This window comes from Crinia signifera, chromosome 4 (genome assembly GCF_055691185.1).
Source record: "Crinia signifera chromosome 4, ASM5569118v1, whole genome shotgun sequence".
In the NCBI taxonomy this organism is placed as follows: domain Eukaryota; kingdom Metazoa; phylum Chordata; class Amphibia; order Anura; family Myobatrachidae; genus Crinia; species Crinia signifera.
The window spans coordinates 3,136,893-3,155,150 of record NC_139220.1 but is presented as its reverse complement, the minus strand read 5'-3'; the positions used below and the strand labels follow the sequence as shown (position 1 = coordinate 3,155,150).

General features: G+C 49.0%; 1 protein-coding gene across 1 annotated transcript in view; it reads right to left on the bottom strand.

Annotated features, from left to right (window-relative positions):
* Positions 1-132: 132 nt before the first annotated feature.
* Positions 133-18,258, bottom strand: part of LOC146073556 (solute carrier organic anion transporter family member 1C1-like) — a 55,950-nt gene continuing 37,824 nt past the window's right edge. The window contains 10 exon segments of the mRNA XM_083180751.1: positions 133-1,055; positions 2,121-2,238; positions 2,342-2,406; positions 4,917-5,101; positions 12,734-12,899; positions 13,763-13,958; positions 15,602-15,766; positions 15,967-16,141; positions 16,143-16,183; positions 16,637-16,735. Coding sequence (XP_083036877.1) covers positions 839-1,055; positions 2,121-2,238; positions 2,342-2,406; positions 4,917-5,101; positions 12,734-12,899; positions 13,763-13,958; positions 15,602-15,766; positions 15,967-16,141; positions 16,143-16,183; positions 16,637-16,735 — 1,427 coding nt within the window. The 3' untranslated portion in view covers positions 133-838.

Below are 18,258 nucleotides of genomic sequence, written 5' to 3'. Positions count from 1 at the left end.
TTGAATACATTCTTTATTACAACAGCTTTTTCTGCCTGCCACCATAGTTTTTAAATTGTGTGAACCCCATCCATGTATGTTGTATGTCGTTTTAGTATTATTTTCGCAGCCTTTTAATAAAGACTTAATAAAGGTTAATTTTTAAACTTATTTTCTGAGGTGCACCTAACCAAGGACATATCTTTCCTCTCCATATACCTCCCCAATGATGTGCGCTACCCGCCATTACAGACGCACTGCACAGTGTTGCGCTATTTGATGAGCCAGAAGGACGCACTGTGTCAGTGACCGGTAAGACCGAGCGCAGATTCATCCACCAGCTTGTGACTAGGGATGGCCATCGACCATCAATGATTTAAAATCATTGATGGTTCATGGCCGATGTCGAATACTTTTGCCATCAATAGGGGAGTATCAGATGGTTTCCCCCCATCAATGGAACAGCAAAACAATGTTTTGATTTTTTTTTTCAAAGTGCCGGGACACTGAGCATAGCTCCGCCCCCCCCGACACCTGCAAAGTCCCACCCCGTGTTTTGATTTGCCCACAGTCCAATAAATCAAACACAATGGATGACCATCGATACATAAAAATATCGATGGTCAGCCATTGCATAGTTTAGCACTATCGATGGCCAGTTGCAGAATTGCCATCGATGGCAACCGCAACAATGGCTATCCCTACATGTGACTCACTGTTATACATATATACATTATTATGGTACAGGAATATACAGGCGCCCAGGCGAGATGTCATACGATGATGACATCACACACACACATTCAGTATAATCGGAGCACAGTGTAACGGCGACACGCTGCGTCCTGGGGTTCACGCACTAAATGAACGTTTCTTTCTCTATCTCTATAGCGGCGGTGTCCTTGTCCTCTTTGGTGGCATCATCTGGGGGCGCGTCTTTCTTCGTGGTGCCCGATTGCGGTGCCCCATTTTCTGGTGACTTCACAGAAAGCTGCTTCTTTACCATAAATATAAACCAGATAAAGAGAATAAATGAGGGGGCACGGATCCCCGCGGTCAGGCCCAGGAAGGTGTTTCTGGGGAGAGAGAGACATTGTCACAGATGAGTCTTAGTACATCGTACTCGCTAATTGCGGCAAGCGAGGGTTTATAGCGCGCTGCACACAGATGCGGATACATTGTGGTACATCGTACTCGCTAATTGCGGCAAGCGAGGGTTTATAGCGCGCTGCACACAGATGCGGATACATTGTGGTACATCGTACTCGCTAATTGCGGCAAGCAAGGGTTTATAGCGCGCTGCACACAGATGCGGAAACGTTGTGGTACATCGTACTCGCTAATTGCGGCAAGCGAGGGTTTATAGCGCGCTGCACACAGATGCGGAAACGTTGTGGTACATCGTACTCGCTAATTGCGGCAAGCGAGGGTTTATAGCGTGCTGCACACAGATGCGGATATGTTGTGGTACATCGTACTCGCTAATTGCGGCAAGCGAGGGTTTATAGCGCGCTGCACACAGATGCGGATACGATGCGCAATATCTGTAGTTCTCATTGGGCCCTGCGCTGGCGATTCCTCGCAGCTCTGTCACTGATAATGGTCGCTGATGTGCCAGCATTTGCAACCACGTGAATCAGACCCTTTGTGGGTAAAGTTAATGAGAATTCCGCATCTCCCTTAAAATGTGGTGTGACCCTGCAGCTGGACCACCTCGTGACCCCTAAAACGTGGCGTGACCCTGCAGCTGGATCACCTTGTGACCCCTAAAATGTGGCGTGACCCTGCAGCTAGGCCACCTCGTGACCCCTAAAATGTGGCGTGACCCTGCAGCTGGACCACCTCGTGACCCCTAAAATGTGGCGTGACCCTTGCGCTGGTACCATTGCCTGAGTCTCGGTCTCCGCGTCTGATTTTTAGTACATTTTGGTAATAATTATTATCTTATTGGCACCATATTTGGCGATGAGAAATATTGATTGTTAGGACCCAGCCCAGATCATTGGTAAATAAGCCCCTAAATCATCTTTGGGTCCATCCCAGCGTTATGGGACCATGTTCACGAGCCATCCCGTAGTCTGATACACCAGCACCACAGCGCCAGGTATCACCGGGGTTATCACTACCAGGGCCTCATTTACCTAAAGGAGATGGCGTCATACATCCGGCAGGCCCCTCTTCCGCCACATAGTTTGGTCCCCCATTTCAGGCATGTTCTGTCTATGAGAGCCCCAAAGTAGATGGGGGCCGGAATCCCAGCTGCGAAATAAACACAGAAGCATTTACAATGAGTATACAGGTTATTGAGGTCTCTATAATACCCAGTTACCCCCTATAGAGGTGCCCAGCGCCCCCCACTCACCGAGCATTCTCAGCAGTAACATATAGACGCCCACAGCCAGGGCCTTCAGTTCTGGGGTGACGCACCTACAGCACAGAGAAGAACAGGTCTGTATACAGTGTGTGTGTACATATGCAGAGTATATATACATTGTGTTCTGTATTCCACAACAAACTTGGGCAAAAGGTTTTCTGGGTGGAACATTTTACCCCTTTCCACCCCATAGTATCCTTGCTTTATGGGTGGCTGCAAATAACTGTTGCAGTTTCCAGACCGCCCAGCAGGTCATGTGGTCCAGGTCAGAGTTCACCACCTGTCACAATAGTGCTGCCTTATGATTGGCTGGTGGAGGTTTGGCCACATAAACAGTTACACCAGCAAATAATTTGGTTTGTGATGTTCCCATCTCAGACAGCGCCATCATAGACCTATGTCGCAGAAGTCACCCTGATAGTAATATATAGATATGGGGTGAGATGGAAGTAGGGTTACCACCTTTCCCCTTTAATTCCGGACACATATTATTTACACAGGTTCTGTGGAAGTTTAAAACCAGGTGAAATGGAGTCTTGAAGTCAGCCAGCCACAGAACCTGTGTAATTAATATGTGTCCGGAATTAAAGGGGTAAGGTGGTAACCTTAGATGGAAGGGTATGCAGTATGTACTATTTACAGTCATGCAGAAAGGCGTTATGCATGAGGTTCGGAGTTTGAGTCCCATGTGCACAATTACTGATTTTAAGTAAAGTGAAATATAACTGAAAGATAAAGTACATATAAATGACACTACTACAGAGATACTAATACTAAGCATTGGAGGAAGATAAAGTACCAGCCAATCAGCTCCTAGCTGTAACATGACAGCCAGGAGCTGATTGGCTGCTGCTTTATCTCTCTCTAAAGCTTAGTATTAATGATAGCTACATGTATGAATAAGTATCTATCTGGGAGGAATTCTATAACGTAACATCAGGGATCACAGAGGGGACATTTCAAAAAGGGGGAGAGAAAAAAGGGCTGTTTAGGGGAACGCACTGGAAAAATGATTAAAACATAACTTTTATTGATTTTATTTTAATATTCCCTATATCAACAGTTAGGGGAAAAAATGGCGTAAACAGTAAATTCTTAAGGGGTTAAAATGACGTACATACACAAATACATATAGTGTGTTAGAAAGATAGAAATAATGTGTTTTAAAATTAACACAGATGACTGCCCCTGAAAATGTCTGTTTAATAAGCCCTGAGATGAAAAAAATGAAATTGCTTAATTAAAGTGTCTCCACCAATGACTTCTTGTGCACACTAGTATCAGAGTATCACAGTTTTTATATATTTATTAACTGTATATATATAGGGCACAGTAGTCAGACTCACAGCCTTGATTGGCACTAGAGTCAGGTTATCTTTGGCAGATTTAGGAATGTTTTTATCGGCGCCCTCTTGTGGTCAAGTTGGGTAATACACCAATACACTATTCAAATTATCTAGTGGTCTCAGTAATTAGACTCACTGGTGTATGATACACAAAGTGCTTCCTAAACCTACTGGGGTGTAGTCTAATGCTACCCCAGTGGAGTTATTTAACACTGTTTTAGCAATTCATTTTCATCTACAAAACATATAGGCTATCAGACATATCAGGAGGCAAACAAGGTGCCGACGCAGCGTTTCACTGTTTAACAGCTTTTTCAAGGCCTTGAAAAAGCTGTTAAACAGTGAAACGCTGCGTCGGCACCTTGTCTGCCTCCTGATATGTCTGATAGCCTATATGTTTTGTAGATGAAAATGAATTGCTAAAACAGTGTTAAATAACTCCACTGGGGTAGCATTAGACTACACCCCAGTAGGTTTAGGAAGCACTTTGTGTATCATACACCAGTGAGTCTAATTACTGAGACCACTAGATAATTTGAATAGTGTATTGGTGTATTACCCAACTTGACCACAAGAGGGCGCCGATAAAAACATTCCTAAATCTGCCAAAGATAACCTGACTCTAGTGCCAATCAAGGCTGTGAGTCTGACTACTGTGCCCTATATATATACAGTTAATAAATATATAAAAACTGTGATACTCTGATACTAGTGTGCACAAGAAGTCATTGGTGGAGACACTTTAATTAAGCAATTTCATTTTTTTCATCTCAGGGCTTATTAAACAGACATTTTCAGGGGCAGTCATCTGTGTTAATTTTAAAACACATTATTTCTATCTTTCTAACACACTATATGTATTTGTGTATGTACGTCATTTTAACCCCTTAAGAATTTACTGTTTACGCCATTTTTTCCCCTAACTGTTGATATAGGGAATATTAAAATAAAATCAATAAAAGTTATGTTTTAATCATTTTTCAGTGCGTTCCCCTAAACAGCCCTTTTTTCTCTCCCCCTTTTTGAAATGTACACTATATTGCTGTAGGGAACAGCACCCCCGCCTTGATAAAATATTCTGGGGCCTATTTACCCTGTACCAATCAGGGAATATACTAAATTAAGTAGGTGTGCGAGCATGCACCAACTCCCTTGGGAGTAAACCCCCTTTTCTGATCACAGAGGGGACGCCAGACGCGGAGAAGCAGGACACTCACCAGAGGACCAGGACGTACGCTGCCGAGCCACCAAACGCGTACACCAGCGTGGAGATGGCTTGTGCTATTATATAATACAGGAACATTGTGTTACAGGTGTCATCTCTGGGGCACACGCCCAGCCTGGCCGAGGAATTCCTGGACGCCATCCCTAAAAGTCCTACGCAGGAACAGTCCTGATACACCTGCCAAGCATGAAGCATGAATATATAAAGCATGAATATATAACGCATATACAGTATATATATATATATATATATGTAGAAAGTGGTGCGACTTCTGCGCCTTCAGTGTTTAAAGCAGTTTACATGGTGACAATCCTTCTTCATTTCTTATATACGCACTAGGTGATTAAGGCGCCCCCTTAATTTGTGAATGTTTGTATTGTGAGACATATGGTTAGAATTGTATGAAAGATGCCTGTATTGCAACTTGAGTTATAGGTGAAATGTGTTAAATAGAGAGCATATGATGTGTATTGTTTTGTTTAATTAAAAAGCGGTTACAGAGTAAGATGTACATTGATAGTGTGGATGGTACAGTGACATTTGTTGGTGTGGGGGGGGGCTGTGTGTGCGTGTTGTTTAGGTGTGTGTGTGTGCAATAGTATAGTAGGGTGTTTTTGAGTCAGCGGCTCCCCACTGGCGGAGGTCACGACACAGGAAAACAGGAGGCTGGGTAGTGATAGGGGTGTGTGGGCATAAGGGGGACTAAAGAGGAGGGTGGGGGACACTGTGCAGCTTCTGCCAGTGGGTGAGGGTCCAGCGGCAGCACAGGAGTACAGGACGGTGGCCCTGAGTCAGTGTCTCCTCCTACTGGGTGGGAGTTAGGGTGCATGAGAGCAGGAGGCTGGGTGGTAAAGCATGATAGGGGAATGTGGGCAACACAGGGTGAGCGGGTCCCCACTGGCGGAAGTTACGGGGCAGGAGAACAGGAGGCAGGGCAGTGATAGAGGTGTGTGGGCATGAGGGGTAGTAAAGGTTTTTGGCTGTTGCAGAGTAGGGATGGGCATTGGTGCAGACGCCATCGATGGTTGGCATTGATGGCGATTTTGCACCATGCCATCGATAGTAGTAACATATTACTTGTATAACCATTGATTGTTGTAGCTATCGATGGTCATCCAATATATCTGACTGAATAGGCCGTGGGTCAATCAGAACTCGGTGGCGGGACTTCCGTGTGTGTGTGTGGGGGGGAAACCATCTGGTCCTCCCACATCGATGGCAAAAATTTTCAATATCGGCCATAAACCATCGATGATTTGAAATCATTGATAGTTGATGGGCATCCCTAGAACTGGAGGAGGGTGGGGACAGTATGCAGCTCCCGGCAGTGGGTGAGGGTCTCCTCCCACTGGGAGGGAGTGAGGGTGCATGAGAGCAGGAGGCTGTATAATAGTGGTATGTGGGCAAGACATTGATAAAAGTTGTGGCGCTGGTGCAGAGGACCGTGGGGTCACTTCTGGCAGTGGGGGAACCTGCAGCGCGGCAGCTAGGGCTGGATTTCCCACCTAGGGGCGGCACCTGCTTGTGGCGGTACAGGATCCCCCATTCTCACGGGGGTATGTGAAATGCAGGAGCGGGGTCGCGGGGGTCTGCTGGGGGGGAATTGCCGGAAAGGGGTCAGGGGAGTCTGCAAATTGCGGGAGGGGGCGCGGGGGGGCCTTGACTCACTGGAAGGGGGTTCCGCAAATTGCGGGAGGGGGGTTGTGGGGGTCAGTGAATTGCGGGAAGGGGGGTTGTGGGGGTCCGTCAATCATGGGAGGGGCGCGCGGGGTGCCGTGAATGAAGGGAGGGGGGGCGCGGGGGTCCGCGAATCGCTGGCGGGGGGCGCGGGGGGTCATGAATCGCGGGAGGGGGGGTTGTGGGGGGCCGCGAATCGCGGGAGGGTGGGTGCGGGGGTGCCGTGAATCGTTGGAGGGGTGTGTGAATCGTGCGGGGGCGTGTCACGGGGGGTTGCGAATCGCGGGAGGGGGTGCTGGAGGTGCTGTGGGGTTCTGTGAATCGCGGGAGGAGTTCCGCAAATCGCAGGAGGGGGTGCGGGGGGTGCTGGGAATCTCGGGAGGGGGTCCGCAAATTCCGGGGCGCGCAAATCGCAGGAGGGGGGTGCCGTGAATCGCGGGAGGGGGCGGGGGTTTGCAAATCACGGGAGGGGGGTGCAGCAAATTATGAGAGGGGGGTGCGGCAAATCGCGGGAGGGGGCGCGGTGGTGCCGTGAGTCGCAGGGGTGCCACAAATCGCGGGAGGGGGCATCGCGTGGGGCCGCAAATCGCGGGAGGGGGACCACGGGTGGTGCCGTGAATAGCGGGAGGGGGGGTCCGCGAATCGCGGGAGGGGGGGGCGCCGTGAATCGCAGGAGGGGGGTCGCGGGGGGTCCCGCGAATGGGGGGAGGGTGGGTCGCGGGGGTGGTCCCGCGAATTGCGGGAGGGGGGGTCGCGGGGGTGCCGCGAATCACGGGAGGGGGGTCGTGGGTGTCCGGGGGGGTGTTTGCTGGCAGATGGGGGGGGGGGCGGGAGTAATGGTGGATGGTGGCTGTGGAGTAATGATGGATGGTGATGTCAAGGGGGTGGGGTGTGTAGAACGTTATACACATAGAACACTTTTCCCTGGGGGGGCGGGTATGTGTATCCTGCTGGGCGGGAACGTTATATACACAGGGGATGAGTGACAGATCTGGCTAAATATATAAGAGATACCAGAGATTCTCGTGTAGCGATATCTGTCACTGGAACGATCTCCTTCCGTCACTTTATCTCCTCTCAGCCGTCTCATTGGAGCATTTCAGACATGAGGGAAGTGTCAGGAGGAGGTTGTTATATATCCAGAGTGATCATTATGTGACGCAGTGAAAAAACACTTTATAGATACTTGTGCTTACAAGATAAGTTGGTGAACGCCGCCACCTTGTGGTTATACTGATTTAAATGCACATAGTGATCGCCTTGTGAAAAACAAGTTTTAAAATGTCATTTATTTTAAGAACTCACAATTGGATTGTATGTATCCAGGTGGTGTTTCCAGCAGGTGTCACCCAAGACCCTTAAAACCAAAAATGTCTCCCAGCACGGGAAAAACTCATAGCGTGATATTGTTTTTGTAAAAAATTTAACATTTATTTAAAACAATACAAATCAACTAAAAAGGTATAAATATATAGAAACAGTGTGGGTGGACCCGTACATTAGCAAAAGTAGAGGTATTATCCCAACCGGTTTGGTCCCTTTATTCCATATGATGGGACGGAACCGGTTGGGCTCATACCTCTCCATCCCCCGCTGGCATCACAACCAGATAAGTTATAAACTACTTTTGCTAATGTACAGGTCCACCCACACTGTTTCTATATATTTATACCTTTTTAATTGATTTGTATTGTTTTAAAAAAAGATATATATTTTTCAACAAGTCACATAATGATCACTCTGGATATATAACAACCTCCTCCTGACACTTCCCTCATGTCTGAAATGCTCCAATGAGACGGCTGAGAGGAGAGAAAGTGACGGTAGGAGATCGTTCCAGTGACAGATATCGCTACACGAGAATTCTCACTTACAGAACTCGCTGTGTATATAGGAAATGAAGAAGGATTGTCACCATGTAAACTGCTTTAAACACTGAAGTCGCAGAAGTCACCTCTCTCTACATGTACTTTATGGTCCTACGGAAATTAGGCCAATTCGATGACTTCTGACGACACAGCACAGATTCTGGAGTGTTTTAGAATAGATCTTTACTAAACACTATTATCACTTGTATAACCATTGTCACACTTTCTACTATTTATTATTGAAATACTGGGAAACACTAAGTGAGTGAAAGCGCTATTTGTGCACCATATATCACACACACACACACACACATATATATATATATATATATATATATATATATATATATAATTGAAGCAGATAATCAGTGGCACTCTGAGACTTCAATACTTGAAAAAAACTTTTATCCCAATTACATTGTGCAAAAAAGAACCGATATTTCGGGGGTACGTAACTCCTGTTTTCAAGGTGCAGAACTAGTGCACGTTAATAATGCACACCCCACCGGCCACCAATGTTGGTCTATGCCCCCTCCACACTGACCACCAATGTATAGCCTAGATGTACGGCAGCAGCGTGTGATACACAGCGTACATATATATAGTACATATATATATACACTAGGTGATTCATCGCGCCCTACGGGCGCTCTTCACACCGGTGTAAGGGGCTGCGCCCCTTTTATTTGTGAACGTTTGTATTGTGTGAAATATGGTTAGAATTGTATGAAAGATGCCTGTATTGCAACTTGAGGTATAGGTGAAATGTGTTAAATAGAGAGCATATGATGTGGAAGGGGGTGTGTATTGTTTTGTTTAATTAAAAAGTGGTTACAGAGTAAGATGTACATTGATAGTGTGGAGGGTACAGTGACATTTGTGGGTGTGGGGGGGGGCTGTGTGTGCATGTTGTTTAGGTGTGTGTGTGCAATAGTATAGTAGGGTGTTTCTGAGTCAGCGGCTCCCCACTGGCGGAGGTCACGACACAGGAAAACAGGAGGCTGGGTAGTGATAGGGGTGTGTGGGCATAAGGGGGACTAAAGAGGAGGGTGGGAGATACTGTGCAGCTTCTGCCAGTGGGTGAGGGTCCAGCGTGGCAGTACAGGATGGTGGCCCTGAGTCAGTGTCTCCTCCTACTGGGTGGGAGTTAGGGTGCATGAAAGCAGGAGGCTGGGATATCAGGCATGATAGGGGCATGTGGGCAAAACAGCGTCAGCAACTCCCCAGTAATGGAAGTTACGGTTCAGGAGAGCAGGAATCTGGGTAGTGATAGGAGTGTGTGCGTATACGGGGGACTAAAGAGGGGCTTAGGGGTGCCGTGAATTGTGGGAGGGGCACGGGGGTGCCGTGAATAAGGGGAGGGAGGGGGCGCATGTGTCCGCAAATCGCGTGGGTCCGCAAAGCGCGGGAGGGGGTGTGAATCGCGCGAGGGGGGGTTGCGAATTGCGGGAGGGGGTGCGCGGGGGTGACGTGAATCGTGGGAGGGGGGTGCGCGGGAGGTCCGTGAATTGTGGGAGGGGGGGCACGGGGTGTGATGAATCACCTAGTTGGTTATATATTCTTGTAGAAGGATGGTAGGATGTTGCTGTCATTCAGAATGCATTTACATAAACAGTAATAGTAGCAGTAAAAGATCTGACTTAAAGCACCTACAGTAAAACAGAACAGGTGTTATATATTATACAAAGAATTGGTTGATGATGTCTAGGTTGACGTGCACATAGTTGTCACTGGAAAAAAATTGCCACAAGAAAAAATCAACACAGAAAGGTCAACACATGTAAATGTTGACATAAGTGTGACACCTCATTGGTGTCCATGTCGACACATGAGAATGAATATGAAAACATTCAAAAAAAGAAAAATAAATCTTCAAAAACTCATGTCAACCTTTTTCATTGTCGACCATAGCCGTGTCAGTGTTTTGCATGTGCCATTTAATCCTGGGGTTGCCGTGAATCACGTGCGGGGGGGGGGAGGTGAGGGGTGTCCGCGAATCACGGGAGGAGGGGTCGTGGGTGGATGCCGTGAATTGCGGGAGGGGGGCTCGCGGGGGTGTGGGTGCCGCGAATCGTGGGAGGGGGGGCGCGGGGGGTTGCAGTGAATCGTGGGAGGGTAGGTCGCGGGGGCGGGGGGTTGCCGCAATGACAGGAGTGGGGGTGGGGGGGAGGAAATCGCGGTAGGGGGGTACCGCAAACCGCGGGAGGGGGGGCCCGGGGGGTTGGCGCGAATCGTGGGAGGGGGGGTCGCAGGGTGCCACGAATTGCAGGAGGGGGGTGTCACGGGGTGGGGCCGCGAATCGCTTGAGTCGCTGGGGGTGCCGCGAATTGTGGGGGGTGTGCTACGAATCGCGGGAGGGTGCCGCAAATCGCCACAGGAAAAAATCAACACAGAAAGGTCAACACATGTAAATGTTGACATAAGTGTGGCACTTCATTGGTGTCCATGTCGACACATGAGAATGAATATGAAAACATTCAAAAAATGAAAAAAAAAATCTTCAAAAGCTCATGTCAACCTTTTTCATTGTCGACCATAGCCATGTCAGTGTTTTGCATGTGCCATTTAATCGTGGGGTTGCCGTGAATGGGGGGGGAGGGAGGTGGGGGGTGTCTGCGAATTGCGCGGGGGGTCGCGGGGGTGCCGCGAATTGTGGGAGGGGGGGTCGTGGGGGGTGGGTGACGCGAATCGCGGGAGGGAGGTCGCGTGGGGGGTACCATGAATCACGGGAGGGGGTCGCTGGGGTGCCGCAAATCGCCACAAGAAAAAATCAACACAGAAAGGTCAACACATTAAATGTTGACATAAGTGTGGCACTTCATTGGTGACCATGTTGACACATGAGAATAAATATGAAAACATTCCTAAAATGAAAAATAAATCTTCAAAAACTCATGTCAACCTTTTTCATCGTCGACCATAGCCATGTCAGTGTTTTGCATGTGCCATTTGATCCTGGGGTTGCTGTGAATTGCGGCGGCTGGGGGGGGGGGGTTGTCCACGGGAGGGGGGGTGGCGTGGGGGTGTGTGCCATGAATTGGAGGAGGGGGGGTCGCGGGGTGGGTGCTGCCAATTGTGGGAGGGGTGGGCGCGGGGGTTGCAGCGAATCGCGGGAGGGGGGGTCACGGGGCCGGGGGGTTTGCCGCGAATCACGGGAGGGGGGGTGTCAGGGGGGGTGCCGCGAATCATGGGAGGGTCGCGGGGGGGATGGTCGCGGGGGGTTGCAGCGAATCGTAGAAGGGGGGGACGCAGGGGTGGGGTGCCCCGAATCGCCGGAGGGGGGGTCGTGGGGGTTGGGGTTGCCACAAATCATGGGGGGGGGTGCCGCGAATTGCGGTAGGGGGGTTCGCGGGGGCGGGGGAGCGCGCGAATCGTGGGAGGGGCCCCGCGAATCGCGGGAGGGGGGCGCTCACCTGGTGTGTCTGGTGAGTAGCTGTGTCTTTGCTGGGTAACATGGGGAGGCAGAGGGTGTCTGGCACTGTGCATACCTCCCAACATGACCCATGCCAGGAGGGACACAATGCTCTGCCTCTGGACTTTCTTCCTAATGTATGATTACCTCCATCTGTGTTGAACAGGTTAATTGATAGGAAAGGTGCTTCAACACAGGTGATGGCAATCATACATTAAAAGGAAAGTGCAGGAGCAGAGCAATGTGTCCCTCCTATGACTGTGGGCTCACTGGGCTGGTTCTCTGTCATGTGAGTCAGAGGCTCCACCCAGCGTTAGAGGGTCAGACACACTTTGAGTGACAGATGTAGCCAAATTTATAAGAGATGGTTTACATGATTACACCCTGCAGTACTCTGCACACCAGCCCTTTATTTACATGCGCAGTCATTGTAGCCAATATCTTATGTCTCTCAGTGTGGATGCAGAATATCTTTCATGATCAGCTCAAGGGGAATTGTTCCCCAGCGTCATATCTTCTAGTGTGTATGGGCCCAGTCTGGGATACAGAAGTCGCACAATGCGTACAGCGTCTGTTCAGCATTGCAGACGGGCGGAAAACGAGGGCATGGCCTGAGGACGCATCATCCCACGGGACCACGCCCAGTGTAATAGGCCACGCCCCTTTTCTGTTACTTGTCCTTTTTTCAGCTTTGGAGAAGTTGGGAGGTATGCGATTGTGGCATTCCCACTAAGCCATGACTGCGTTACTACAGGCCACGCCCCATTTCTGCGCACAGGTGTTATATGAGACACACCCCTACGGTTCTCACTATTCTTTCCTGGATTAGTGGTAAGTGCCCGCCGGACTCACCATGTTTTTTCCTCCTCCTATGGACGACTTACACCCGGCCAGGCATGCGGACATATAGGTGACATTGTTTTCCCCGCACACCGGGTCCCAGCGGCTGGTCACACATCTGCAGTCTGAGTTACAGGAGGCGGATAAGAAGTTGTCCTGGAACGTGTTCAGTTTGCTCCTGAAATAGAGGAGGGGAGACTCCTGATGACATCACCTGATAATAACCTACATACTGCAAGGTACACACAGCTCAGCGCCAGCCTATGCACCCGCTATACGCCGGATACACCTCACACTAAATCCAATTTTAAGCATTTGCGCTGCTTAAAAGTATCCACCTTCCCTATTATGCATCAATAAAACTGCGACGCCTCCTGGTACAGCAGATATAACGTAGCAAGCCACACAGAGAACACCTATCTGTGTCAATCAGCCAATCAGCAGTGGTCTCTTATCTGCCATCGCCTCTCACATATAATACAGGGTTTCCGCCACAGTCGCCATCTGTCCTACACTACAGCGCCTCCCCTGCAGTGGTAACAGGGAAGCTGTGCTGTGCAGACCATTCTCCCCATTGCTAGAGGACAGAAGAGCTGATTGGCAGCCCCCCACTATACTTCTGCAAAGACCCCTACAGGCTGCTGCAATGGTAAATACAGAGAAGTAGCCCCCACCCCCCCACACACACACACTTTATCTCTCTCACTTTCCCATCATCCTGCTGGGTGACTGGATCATACAGCCACCAGAGAGGCCTCTACAATCTCATGGACATTATGAAACATATATATATATATATAGCGCACCTGTCTGTGTGTATCACATGCCTATCTCAGTGTAAGCGTGCGAGCAGGGCCCTCCTACCTCCATGACTGTCTGTCTTATATAGTACAGAATTTTCTGCACTGTATATAAAACTGCTAGTAACAATAATAAGAGATCTGGCAATGGTTTCCTGTCTTTCTTTTCCTTATGGACTGGAAGCAATATATATACAATGTATATTAAACGCATATTTAGGAAATAAAAATCATGACTTGCCCGTTGTATGTGACCGTTATCCCAGCGACATCATTATTCTTGCAGCCAATCATAAAGAGAGACATAGAGAGGATGAAGGCAGTAAATGATGTCGCAAAGACCATCTTACAAGCTGAAAGCAGGCCAAACTTGTACTTCTTCATGATCAGCCCACCGAGCAGCATCCCCAGAGCAGCGGCTGGCAAGGTGGTAACTCCTGAAGGGGAAAGTATGGATTATTGCAGCTAACGGCCATTGTTCTAGTTATCTTGGGACCAGTAAATCCCCGCAGCAGCCTCTTGCTAAGTGACTTATTAGTACAGATGAGCATGTCTGGTTCTCAGAAAATCAAACCCACGTGACGGTAATCCGAGTTCAGGCTCTGATCATCCCGGCTGACTCTGATTCCAAAATAAGGCAAAATGTCTTATATCTTGCATTTTTTTAAAACATGTGTGTGTTCAGTGCCAGACAGTGGCATTGTTTTACAGTAACAGTGGGTGCTGCGCCACCTCATTAATAATATAAGCGATGCGAGTTAACATGGATTGTGATCAGTCGACAGACGAGCAGGAGCAGAAAACAAATACTAGCGCTGTTGCTGCCGCCAGCAGAAAACTGTCCATTCCCAGAGACCCGCTACTGTTGAGGATGTAGCGCACCAGAGTGACACAACATTATGACATCTGGTCAGGTCTAAACAATTATTGACACAACTAAAGTGACTCAGCGCATGATGTACTAAGCCTTTCCAGTACATCACACCACTTATTGCAATCATACTAATCCCATATTTACTAGTTTGTTGTCAGTATTGCAAAGGACAGGTCTGTCGGAAAAAGCTGCCTTTTGCGATGCCGTCTCTTCTGGGTTTCAGGCCGGGGAGTCCTCCTGCTGGCGTTAATCTCTGCACTGAAGCCCAGCATTGCCAAGCTTAGTACATATAGCAAAAGCCACCAAAGCCCCCACCAAAAATAGTCATATCAGACAGTCCCTTTGACTACTGGGAGGGGGGAAAGGGCATTTTGGAGGCCGTTGTACAAACTGGCTTTGTATTACTTAGGCTCCCACCTTGAAGTGCATTCTCGAAAAGAGTTTTCAATGCAATCGGGAACCTTGTGAGTGATAGGTGAAGGAGTCTACTTTCTTAAAATGTTAAAAAGTTGATGTTCATCCAAATAGCCTACAAATTTCGTGAGGAACTCCTTTAACAGCAATTACATCAAAGCACGTAAACTTCTATAATAGTGGATTCCAGGGGGGTGAATTCATATCGTGTGATGATGAAGTTAAGATGGATGAGGTTGAGGATGAGGATAATAATGATGGCTACATCATTCACAGTAGAGGTCATTCACAGCACTATTAGTTGAGCTGCCATAAGCCCATCGGTAACTTGTTTTGTGAGGGACAAAACAAACCAATCACTTCAGCCACAAATGTGGCAGTCCCTGTCGCTGAATTGCTTGGTTTGTAAAACTGCATGCCCTTTTAAATATATAACATACTTGTGACAGAATGGACTGTCCCAAGTCCATTTCGACAATGTTGTAGCACAGAATTGAACAGATGACTAATGTTCTTAAAGAGGGCCAGGTGTTAAGTTTAATTCCTAGCCAGTCACTTCCTATAAAGACACTAAGGACAGGAAGCTGGAGCCCCTCTGAGGTCACAAATGACTATAATGGGATAAATGTCCAAGTGACCGGCTATCATCCTCCTTCACCAAGGGATTAATTATAGCAAGAACCCATTGTTCTACCCTAGGACTGGGGCATAAAAACAGCATGGGGGGAGACATCATGACTCATCTTCTATTCATCCCCCTTTTGTGTTGGATATAATAAAGTGCCCACTTACCGGTGAAGAAGTTGGACTTGGAGATGGACTGGCCGTACTGCTGCTCCATGTACTTGGGTTTGTACGTTATATATCCTAAGAAACTGTTCAATTGCAGCATATTCAGACACATTAGCGTCACGTATAGACGGTTACTGCCCAGCTTCTTCAGAGCGAGGAAAAACCCTGAGTGAAGACCATCAATGAGTTCCTGCTCTGGTTCCGCTACATCTCTTATATCAGATATATAGGCTGTATACACTTTATATACAAACTATGACACATTATTATACCGTAGCAGTTAATGGATATTTAATCTTTGCATTATAATGACCCTTTAAATATTTGGGATCCCCCCCACACAAACACACACACTAACAACTCACCTTTCATTGTTGAACTTTTAGGACTTTCCGACTCTGATTTTTCGTTCTTTTTGAACTTCAGTAAGTTGAGGTCATGTTTGGTCCCTTCCTTAGTCATAGTCTTGGGGAGGAAGCAGAAAGGGATCCCGGAAATTAAGGTAACTGTTCCAGCCACCAGGAATCCGATCCACCAGGCAACCGACCCAACGCGTGTCCTGTGGTGTAATGGTTATACTCTCTAGAAGAGAAATTATATCCTGCAATGTCTTGTACATATCCGAGCTCTGGAGCAAACGTAGGGGATTATCCCGAAAAGTGTATTATTTGCAATAGTGAGACATGGAGACAGAAGTACCTTAAATAAAATAAAATCTGATACGTGATCTGAGAGGTCGTCTTATTAATCCTGAGGGAACTTTAACAGAACTTTGAACTTGATTATCAATTATCCAAATGACCCCAAACTTCAAAGTGGATGACTCTGATCCCAGCAATGACAATCCTAAAGGTTCCTATATGTGACTGAATACAGTGGCCGCCTTGCTGTATATTCTCCATCTGTGCTGTCTTTTTAGGAAGAAGCAGTAAGACGATCACATACCTGTATATTAGAACCCTTTTCTGATACACTGATATTTACAACTCTGGCTAGGTGAGTTCATGTTTCCTAAATATACATATGGAGACTTACCCGTGTCCACAAAGCCAATGTCCACATAGAGTTTAGCACAGAAAGATCCCATCATGAAGCCCATCATTGGGCCAAATAGCGCCACGGTGTGGAGACATGCTGCAGGACGGAAGAGCCGATTATTCAGTGATCCCCGCAGAACATTAATTCGCAATATCTCTATACACACAGGGAATGTGCTGTCAGGTGCCCCGGGGAATGTGCTGTAGTATGGTTATCTGCCCCGGGGTATGTGCTGTCAGGTGCCCCGGGGAATGTGCTGTAGTATGGTTAGCTGCCCCGGGGTATGTGCTGTCAGGTGCCCCGGGGAATGTGCTGTAGTATGGTTATCTGCCCCGGGGGTATGTGCTGTCAGGTGCCCCGGGGTATGTGCTGTCAGGTGCCCCGGGGGGTATGTGCTGTCAGGTGCCCCGGGGAATGTGCTGTAGTATGGTTATCTGCCCCGGGGGTATGTGCTGTCAGGTGCCCCGGGGAATGTGCTGTAGTGGTTATCTGCCCCGGGGGTATGTGCTGTCAGGTGCCCTGGGGAATGTGCTGTAGTATGGTTAGCTGCCCCGGGGGTATGTGCTGTCAGGTGCCCCGGGGGTATGTGCTGTCAGGTGCCGCGGGAAATGTGCTGTAGTATGGTTATCTGCCCCGGGGGTATGTGCTGTCAGGTGCCCTGGGGAATGTGCTGTAGTATGGTTAGCTGCCCCGGGGTATGTGCTGTCAGGTGCCCCGGGGAATGTGCTGTAGTGGTTAGCTGCCCCGGGGTATGTGCTGTCAGGTGCCCTGGGGAATGTGCTGTAGTGGTTAGCTGCCCCGGGGGTATGTGCTGTCAGGTGCCCCGGGGAATGTGCTGTAGTATGGTAAGCTGCCCTGGGGAATGTGCTGTCAGGTGCCCCGGGGAATGTGCTGTAGTGGTTATCTGCCCCGGGGTATGTGCTGTCAGGTGCCCCGGGGAATGTGCTGTAGTGGTTAGCTGCCCCGGGGTATGTGCTGTCAGGTGCCCCGGGGAATGTGCTGTAGTGGTTATCTGCCCCGGGGTATGTGCTGTCAGGTGCCCCGGGGAACGTGCTGTAGTGGTTAGCTGCCCCGGGAGTATGTGATGTCAGGTGCCCCGGGGAATGTGCTGTAGTGGTTAGCTGCCCCGGGAGTATGTGATGTCAGGTGCCCCGGGGAATGTGCTGTAGTGGTTAGCTGCCCCGGGAGTATGTGATGTCAGGTGCCCCGGGGAATGTGCTGTAGTGGTTAGCTGCCCCGGGGTATGTGCTGTCAGGTGCCCCGGGGAATGTGCTGTAGTGGTTAGCTGCCCCGGGGTATGTGCTGTCAGGTGCCCCGGGGAATGTGCTGTAGTATGGTTAGCTGCCCTGGGGAATGTGCTCTCAGGTGCCCCGGGGAATGTGCTGTGGTGGTTAGCTGCCCCGGGGTATGTGCTGTCAGGTGCCCCGGGGAATGTGCTGTAGTGGTTAGCTGCCCCGGGGTATGTGCTGTCAGGTGCCGCGGGTAATGTGCTGTAGTGGTTAGCTGCCCCGGGGGTATGTGCTGTCAGGTGCCCCGGGGAATGTGCTGTAGTGGTTAGCTGCCCCGGGGGTATGTGCTGTCAGGTGCCCCGGGGAATGTGCTGTAGTGGTTAGCTGCCC